Source organism: Lissotriton vulgaris, chromosome 7 (genome assembly GCF_964263255.1).
Source record: "Lissotriton vulgaris chromosome 7, aLisVul1.2, whole genome shotgun sequence".
Taxonomy (NCBI): domain Eukaryota; kingdom Metazoa; phylum Chordata; class Amphibia; order Caudata; family Salamandridae; genus Lissotriton; species Lissotriton vulgaris.
Window position 1 is genome coordinate 1,504,257,707 of NC_141695.1, and position 10,010 is coordinate 1,504,267,716.

The following is a 10,010-nucleotide window of genomic DNA, read 5'->3' on the forward strand; positions in this document are numbered from 1 at the left end:
AGCAAGAGGACCTCTCAGCTACTCCAGACAATGTCTGGGAAGAAGATGCTTTCAGCACCCCAAGGAGGAGTAGCCTGGACCATCTGGCTTCAAGCTTGTACAATGACCAGTGAGCCGGCAGCCCAGTGGATCTGATGACAAGCTCGAAGTTCGGCCCATAAATGCAAACTATTCCACAAACTGTGAGTGCAGTCCAGCAAAAGTCCACTCCTTGTGCCAAGGTAGATCACCACTCCCAATGGAGTAGGGCATTGATCCTCAAGCATGTTGGCAGCGCTAATTTAGTACAAAGGCCAGTGATCCCCAATATGGTCTGGTTGGAACAAACACAAATGGTCCAAGTGTGGCAAGCCTCCCACCAAAGCAACCCATATCCAGTCTTTGGCTCCAAAACCATGTGTAGTGAGCTTTTCACATTCAACGATCAGACCCTTCACTGCTCCGAAGCCTCATGTTCTGTCTACCACTTCCTTTGCTCAACGGTATTCGTTGACACCCAAACAGCCATCGACGTTGCTGACGCCCTCAACACCGCAATCTGACTCTGTTCTGATATGGCATCACTCACAGGTGCAAAAAGCGACAAATCAGATCAAGCCTCAACCATCCCCCATTAGGGGGATGCTGAAGCCCCTATACCTAAGCGACTTCAGGAAGAACTGGATACTAGGCAAGAGCGTGTCTTGATTGATCCACTCACAGGATCGATTTCAACCATATGTCTCTACTATATGACCCTACACCACCCAACAGAAAACTGCCTTCAAGAAAAGTACTGATCCAAAGCCTTCCTCACACAAAAATACAGGTCAGTGCAGCCAGCCCTATACCTCTGCCAAGCATGCAGCCACCACTGCCTTCCAAACCTCCCCCACTTCTCTGATATCTGTGCCTCTGTCAGACTTCCAGCCAGGGTCACCTTATTACATCTCCCCACAGAGCAACGTATATGGACCATTTGATCTTTACGACAGACCATTAGGAGAGGGACCAACAGGTAATCTGTGAATTCGGTGATTTCTGCTACGACCTTTGTTCTCAGATCCTGTAAAAAAAATCATGCCCCTTCTACCTAAAGACAGCAAACGGATAGTTATCACTGCCTTAGCTATGTCCAGATTGGACTATTGCAATAGTCTATATCTTAATATTCAGGATGGCCTGATGAAGAAACTTCAGATCCTGCAAAATGCAGCTGCCAGATTACTCACCAACTTACCCAAGCATGCTTCTATCTCGACTGAGATTAGAAAGCTCCATTGGCTGCCTGTTAAAAAACTTGTCACATTCAAAGCCCTCTGTGTGGTCCATAAATTCCTTCAAGGTAATGGACCCCTTCATCTTAAACTACAATTTCAGCCCTATGTTCCAGGTAGATAACTGCGCTCCTCTACAGCCAAACTGATATCAGTGCCCTCTGTAAAGAGGTCCAACTTCGGGGGGCAGAAGCCGTGCTGGGAGCATCCAAGACATGGAATGATCTTCCCTTGCAGCTAAGGTGCCTGACAAACCATCTGGACTTCAGGAAATCTCTTTAAACTTGGCTTTTTGCTATCTAATAATGTCCCCCAATGACCCCTGTCAGTAACTCTTGAGGACTTCGTATGCAGTGCCAGGACACCTTCGGGTATTAGTTTGCGCTATAGAAATATCGATAACCTTAACATCTGTAAGAATATTATATTGAAGATCCACCATGGGATACAGTTCATTACCCTATTAGATCCTCAACTCCTGAAAATACCTCCTCATAAAATGAGGTCATTCCGTGTGCTGCCTCCTACCATAAACTAGACATTCATATGTTTCAGGAAGTAGTAGTCTTCCTGGTTGAGACACACTCCATGTCAGAGAGGGACATCTCTTTCCTACCCGTGCCAAAAGGGATGCTCATGTCTGCCCCAGAAAGTTTTAAAGACCCTGTTAGAGCCAGGGTTGTCACCCCTCGGTTGGACAAAAAAGTTCAAACCATCCCTTAATGACCCTACATACATCAAGGCGCAAGTTCACCCAGATTCCCTCGTACATACTACACACAAACATGCCTGCGTCGACACTCCTCCACCTGACAAGAAGAGTAAAAGAATAGATGTGGCAAGCAAGAGAGTTGAGGTAGGAACCGCTACTCATTGGCGAATTGCCAACTCATTAGCCCTCCTATCCAGATATGATTGAGCATAGTGGGTGGAGATGAAATATCTCAAACATCACCAGGAGCAATTTCATAGAAGGGGGAAGAAAATGTGTAAGAAGGGACATTTCTTTGCAGTGTGAACATATGCTGTACATTGGACACTGCTGAAACCGCCTCTAGAGGCATGACGCAAACATCCTGTGCCGCCATACCAATCGTATCTCGGGTTTATATGTGAACTACAACTACATCTCATCAACCTACCATCCAACAGAGAACATCTCTTTAACCTGCAGTTTGACGATCTGTTGGAACTAATCAAAGATAACGGATATAGAGACTGCTTCGTCAGTGGACCTCTGTGAAGCACCACTTTTATGGGGACCTTTAACAAACACCAATCTAGGGGAGTGTTAAAGCCTGCATTCCCTGCGCAAGCTCACTCCTATCAGAGGAAACTACAGTCCTCCCAACATTGGGCAGTAGACAGTATGATAGAGGGGCCTACAAAGGGATTCACAAATTATGAGGCAAGAGACCAAATGCCAATTCCTCCCCCCACCACCACAACCAATAGCACATGTCCTATCAAAGGGAGACTAGGCTGTTTCCTAATCCAAAAAAAGCAAATCACCTTTGACCAATCAGTGATAGACATTTATACAGCACAGTTACTTGCCACCTCTCCCAACATCCCGCTCCAGCACATACAAGCTTTGTATCAAACACATTCCCTTCCTCCAAGAAGACAATTTACTAATATTAAAAGACACTATGTAGCCTCTACCCCCACACCAGGGGACAGTGATAAAATCACTGCACTTCCTCATCTCAAAGAAGGATGGATCGCTCAGGCTAGACCTCAATCTCAGGCCCTCAACCATTACATCCTAACAGAACACTTCAAGAATGACATGGTCATCCCTCTTCTGAAGCAAGATGACTTTATGACTGTGCTTCTTATTCCCATCCACCCTGCGCATCACCAGTACATCCACTTTGTGGTAAATGTCCATCATTATGAGTTCAGAGTTTTTCCTTTTGGGGGCACCATGGCCCTATCGCTATTCACAAAATGTCTATACGTCTTTGTGGCAGACCTTCGCCGCCAAGGAATTTACGTATCCCCATACCTGGATGATAGGTTTATCAAGAGAAGCAGCAAAATACAGTGCCCAGCACACTCACAGGCAACAGAGTTCGGCCTTCACGGACTGGGTTTTACGATAAACATCACAAAATCCTGTTTACTGGCGTCCTACTCAACACAGTCACTGTAAAGGTGTATCCCCAAAAAAAGGTGATCAAAGTACAGTAATTGCTGCCTCTTTTTCAAAGTAGTCGGTCTGTTTCTGTGCGCACAATACCCTTCTGAGAATGATGGCATCTTGTATCGCAATAGTACCATATGCAAGGTTGCATATAAGACCCTTGCAAGAGAGTTTTGAGAGTCCAGTGCTCACAAGCTCAGGGGGAAGAACTAGTGTTTGCTCAGGCCAAAGTGAACCACTCTGAAATGGTGGACACCCACTAATATGGTGAGGAAGGCCTTTAGCCAACCCAATCCCCCATGTGACTATTGCCATGAAGGCCTTTCTCCTGGAATAGGACACTCACTTGCAGCACCACACAATACAGGGGCAGTGGCCTTCTTAATTTCCGTGTCATCACATCAACAACTTAGAGCTCCTGGTCATACAACTCGCTATCCAGGCTTTTCTCCATTTGATGGAAGGTAGTTTTAATCAAAACAAACAGCATGACAGCAGTGTATTACACAATAATAATAATAAACCTGTATTTGTAAAGCGCACAGCTACCCGGAGGTTTTGCTGGCTCTGGGGACCGTTGGGAAGATTAAGCAAGCTATTGCCCAGAGTCACATGGTGCTGGGCAGACCCCTGCCGCCGGTGCCGGGGATCGAAACATGATCCCTAGCATCCGGCATCAGTCTCCCAGGCTGCTGCGCCACACCTCTTCCACTGCAACAGATGCTGGAATGGAAGAGGAGACTGAGTCTCTTCCTGACCTCCTGTCTGCGGCAGAGAGAGATGGGTCAGTGGATGGTGTGAACCTCTCTTCCACCCTGACCCCTGAGCAACAGAATGACTGCCACCAGTTGCTGAGGCAGTTTTCTGATCTGTTCTCCCTCATTCCCAGTGTCACAGACTGACTCTGTTGCTGAGAGGCATTGCATACTTAGATGTTAGAATTTCTCCTATGTATTACTTAGATATTACCTAACCATTCCTCACATAAATCTATATGTTTCTCATTTACCAAACCTCATAAGGGGCAGACCATTTTCTAAGCTGCCATACCCAGGTGGATTGTAAAATGTATACAAACGTAATACCTCAAGTCCAAAATGGTACTTCACAGCCATCCAGGGCACACTCTATTTGTAAGAAAAGAGCCACTATTGCCTTTCTCTGCAACATCACCTTAACTAAAATCTGAAAGGCAACTGCATGGTCAACATCACATACGTTAACTAAGAATTATTCTGCAGGCACATTAGGTCACCAACCAGCCTTAGTTGGTGGGTAGTACTAAGAACATTGTTTCACACCTCTGCATCATCCACACACTAGCCACCACAGCTACTCAGTCTTTGCTAAGCATGAGTATCTACAGCCACACATGCTACGAACAGCAAACATTACTCACCCTGTAAGCAGGTGTTGCTAGAGTATACAGATGTAGATTCACATGCACCCACCCTCCTCCCTGGATGAGTGTGCAGTGAGGCACATCTATAAAATACATTTGTTCTCTGTTTATTGCAATAATACACCTTACCTTTCATTCACACTCCATACAGCCCTACATCTACTGTGCGGAAAGCAATCTAACATGAATTCGGCGTCCATTGCAAAGTAAATTGAGAGGAGGAGTCACCTTGTATTGTGTGACTTAAGACCTTTCTTAGAAGAAAAACAACTTCCAAATGTCTGAGTCCAACTCTAGATGGCAAGAGTATGCTAAGCTTTTCAATCTACAGCACTACATATTACTAACAGATGTTTAAAGAGTAAGTAGCATTTTTCAAATAGAGATTTGTGTCTTTATTTCATTTTCATAGAACCAATAGCATACTAATGACGTATAATGGGAGGAATCAAAAGGCTTAACATTTCTGTGTAACAAATATGTATAAAAAGTGTTATGGTCTTCAAAGTACTTGAGAATAGCCAAATAGGTGCAACTCCATCAGTCAGTCACTTGAGTAATCAAGGTGGAAGTCGGTATGAGTCACCTGTTATTATTTTCAGTCACAAACATACACAAATAGTTACTATTTTCTAAAATTGTTTTCCTTTTATTTGCAGTTTTGGAAAGTTTTTTGGATTATACAGGAGAACTAGAACCTCCAGAACCGCTGGCGAGGTTACCCCAGTTAAAGCACCGTGTAAAACAGCTTCTTATGGACCTTGGGAAAGTACAGCAGATTGCACTTTGCTGTTCAACATGTGTTTAGTGAAAAGATTCTTTGGCTAGTGCTGGCATTCAGAGATTGACCTCGATTTTGGAGTTGTTGGCACAACAGAGCTCCGGAAAATTCAGTGGCACCAAGCATGCCTTATTGCACGTGCTACAGACTGACTTCAGGGATCTGTGAGAGAATGAACTTTGGAATATCTCAACAGATTGTCTCATAAAGGATGGCTGTGAAATTTACTAACCAGGAAAATAATAATGTTGAAACATTGATTTGAATTTTGTTGCGTCTTTTTGTAGAGGTCTTCAAGTCTTAGAATGCCGCTGGTCAAATGTGTTTAAATTATCTCCACAGCCAAGCAGTTGAGTATAATGGAACGATAAATGGTCTTTTGAAGACCCGTAAAGATGACGACTATGTGCCACTTTTGAAGAAGCTTGAAGAGCCAAAACATTTTCTTGACAATGGTTGTAGAATACATTTTTATTGTTTATTTAAGTGATGTGTATCAAATTAGATACCTTGCTTTGTTTCTCTTGGTTTATGTGTAGATCAATATTTAATCAATAGTCCATCAATACAGTTATCATTCATAACAAGTATAAATGAGCTCCTTTCAAAATATACAGTTACTTTTTAATTTCTAATAGAATAGTTTAAGGATTGTTCCTTAAAAATAATGGCAGGGCTAGCTTGTGCACACCTTCCAGATAATACAGAGGTATCTGAAATCTTCATGGCTCTCGTGATTTTTTTTAAACTAGAAATGTTACTAGTTACTAGGTTAACATGTTACTAATCTGATTTTGGCAGGTTGTTCCTCTAGAGCTAAATGGTGACATTACATTGCTGGAAGAATATGATCATGGTGTTGTATGGACAATCTGTGTATGGCATTTTTTCGTTCCTAAATCTTTTTGCTGATATTTCAGACTTCGAGAAAGGACGGTATGGAGGGGCAATATGCCCACTTAAGCAGGGTCTTCAGTTTACATGTTTTTGTACTTGTTAATATTTTGCATTCCATCTCGTTACTGGTGTTATTTTGAAATTTAGTTTTTCACACAGTTTTATACCCTATTAATTGTTAGAAGTACAAAAACATTTGCAGCGTCCACTGTGTTGTTTTTGAATAATAACCCACAATCTATGCATGAGTAAAACTGCCATTCCAATGACATTGAAATTGTGTAACATGTTCCGCATCATGCTTTCAAAATGTTTTTCCAGTTTGTTGCTTTGTGTTCTGTTGTGTTTTTTTTTGTTTTGTTTTTTAAGTTTAGGGTGCAGAAACCTTTCTGAAATGGTGTTGTATTGCATTTCTGATATGACCCTTAGTGGTGCATGTTTCCGATTGCTTTATTTTCAACATAAAGGGTAACCTGTGGTTTCATCTCAGGTGACTGGTATGCGTTTTGTGCATAGCTTGGTTGCCCAGGAGAAATTTATTTGTTCTTAGCATCCTTTTACTGCACATTGGTTTGTAATGCTATCCACCCTAGTTTAATCCCAAAGCCTCTGTTTATAGCCCACCGTGTGCAAAGTTATGGATACATGTAATGTGTCTGTAATATTTATAAACTGAACAAATGATTTACTATGTAAACCTAAGAGAATGAAATAATAACTACACAACATTTTGGCTTCTTTTGCTCTTATTGTGCATATTCAAGCGCCTGGATAATTTGAGTGTGTGGTCAAATGTGTGCTGCAAGGCTAATATCTAAAGGCGAATGGCCTGAGCTAATTCCTTATATGATCATTCTTCATAGGCTCCCGGCTGGATCAGGAAAATTGTCCTGAAGTGACATGTCACTGGTGTTAGGTGGTGATCTACAGTGTTAGCAATGGAGTCTGGCCGCAACCAAAAGTGATGTTAGGGGCATATATACTTACCCAACCGGGCAACCCAATATTCCCCCATGGAACTCGGTAATCAATGTACAAAAGTAATATGTTCCTGGAGGAGTTATTATGGGCTTTTCCCTGCACCCAAAGCAAGCAAACACCAGCATGCTCCATCAGTTGGGTAAATCAATTGATCCACAGCTGTACACTCATGTAGTATGCATCAGGACAGTACCGACTGATGGAGCGTGTTGGTGAATCTTGTGCACAGTCTTATCAGCCGTTTTAGTAGCAATTCTGATATGATGCCATTTCAAAATGTATATGTGCCTAGATATAAGCCAACAATAAAGAGGGGTTTGTGCACTATCCTAGTGTTGGACCAGTTTCAGCTAATCCAAAGAGCTGCTGTATCCCAGAGATTCTCCATGCACACAGACCAATACTGTCAACTCTTTGTACACGATCTTAGTTGATGATCAGATCACTGAATGTATTTAACCCTAGGCCATGCTGTTGTCTACCTGGAAGATACCACAATAAGTACTATAAATGCTCAGATTGAGTCCTGGATTGGCACGCAATCACATAATCCATAAGCAGACTTCAGGATCAACAGTGATCTTTTTATTGTCTTAAATTTTCATTTCACAACAAATTGGTCAAAAAACAAATGGTCTCTAGCTAGGTTTCACTGTAGATTAAATACTACTATTTGTCGGGTAAAGATTCAAGACCCCACCCCTGAGGGCTTCCATACTGATGTAATGATGAAAAAAGCAGTTGCCTCGGCTCTTCTGCAAGGTTTTCCAATCCATTTGTCCAGCAGCGATCTAGGCGTCTTTGTTTTTTGCTGAGCACTACAGTTTGAATGAGTTGGAGAGAGGGCAGAGCCACTTTGATAGAAGTCTCAATTTATCATCAACATTGTCTTTATTCGATCTTTCGATGGTAGATCATAAAAGATACACAAAGTCATGCAATATAAGTATTAGAATTACAAATTCACTCAATAAAAACCTTTAACCTGCATAGAAAAAATAAAAAATACTTCAAACAATTCAGAGACCTCAATTATGAGGGTGGCAACATTTTTTGCAAAAATACTCCTGTCTACTAGTTGCTGCTTTGGAGAATTTAAAGTGCACATGGCCAAGTGCAACATCGTAATAAAATAATGGCAATTCATAATACAGGAGGGTGTGTGTGTGTGTGTGTGTATATATATATATATATATATATATATATATATATATATATATATATAATGCAGCGTACTTCGCCCAGCAAGTCCAGCTCAACAGGAACAGACTAATACGGACCCTGAAATTCGTGCAAGGTTAGTTTATGTTCGAGGCATGAGGGCTGCTGAATTCATATCTGTGCATAGATTGCCGCCTAGTGTTGGGTCCGGATGATTGCACATTGTTGTCCTGGAAGAGTCTTCGAAGTATCACGAGATAGGTGGCTCCTCCCCTGGACTACAGTGTGCATGAGCATCCTCTCCATCCTCAGATTGTTTTTTTCCGCCATTGGGTTCGGATGTCCTTATCTCGACTCCAGTTTCCAAAACTTGTACTCTTACTCCTAAGGCCAAAAGGCCTTCACAGTGTCGGTATTGTATCGTTCGGTGCCTGTCCCTTTCGAGTTCTACAATCGACGTCGAAAGACGAGATTTATTTCGACTACACAGGCCCAGACTACGTCGACGATGGAACGGACCCCGTTCAAGCGGTGTCCCGTTTGTAATTCGAAATATTCCAACTTAGATGTGCGCCCAGTGTGCAATACGTGTTTGTCCCCCGACCACGACGAGTCAAAATGTTTCGCCTGCTCGAAGTTCCGCTCGAAGAAGACTATCAAACTTCGACGCGCGGCGAGGCAGTCGGCCCAACAGACGGCCCCTGCACCTGCGAACATCTTCGATGCCGGAGACGAAGAGGTCCTCCCTGAAGAGGAGGAGGACGAGGAAGACGTTCCAGAGGAAATGTCGGAACCGGCGTCGGAGCAGGACTCCAACTTCGAGGTGGACGACCAAGCTGAGGAATACGTCCATGACCAAGACGTCGTCAAGGTAGGGGACGACGATGAGGCCCTTGGGGCCGTCGATGACGACTCCAATGGAGAGCCGAGCCCGCCCGCAGTTACGGGGCCTATCACTACAATACAGCCCCCTCCGGCTCCGGTCGAGGCATCGCCGAAAGGCCTTAGCCAAGATCCTTCTGCACGGTCTACAGCCCCGTGCCAAAGCCAGGCTAAGACCCTTTCCAAGGAGCCTTCGGTCGATTACACGAAATCGAAACCGAAACAGTTGGAGTCGAAACCGAAACTACTCAAGATGGTGGTCGGTTCGACGTCGACGCACGTCCAAACAAAGGCTGCCGACGATCCTTCGGCGTCGAAGATGGCCGTCGGCTCCAAGACTGGGTCATCGAAACAGGCCTCGTCCAGCAAGTACGTCGCCTCGAAGGGCTCGGCGTCGGCGCTGACGTCGACGACCAAACATGGCGAGAAGACCAAAGACCTTCCGTCGAGGAAAAGTCTCGAGACAAACCTGCCTGGCCTCAAGCCTATGCTTGGAAAACG

General features: G+C 43.7%; 1 protein-coding gene across 1 annotated transcript in view; it reads left to right on the forward strand.

The window, feature by feature from the left end:
• PHF20 (PHD finger protein 20) overlaps window positions 1–7,213 on the forward strand; it is a 1,006,161-nt gene extending 998,948 nt beyond the window's left edge. The window contains exon 22 of the mRNA XM_086932347.1: window positions 5,467–7,213. Coding sequence (XP_086788473.1) covers window positions 5,467–5,615 — 149 coding nt within the window. The 3' untranslated portion in view covers window positions 5,616–7,213. The remainder of the gene's footprint in view (window positions 1–5,466) is intronic.
• Window positions 7,214–10,010: the final 2,797 nt, after the last annotated feature.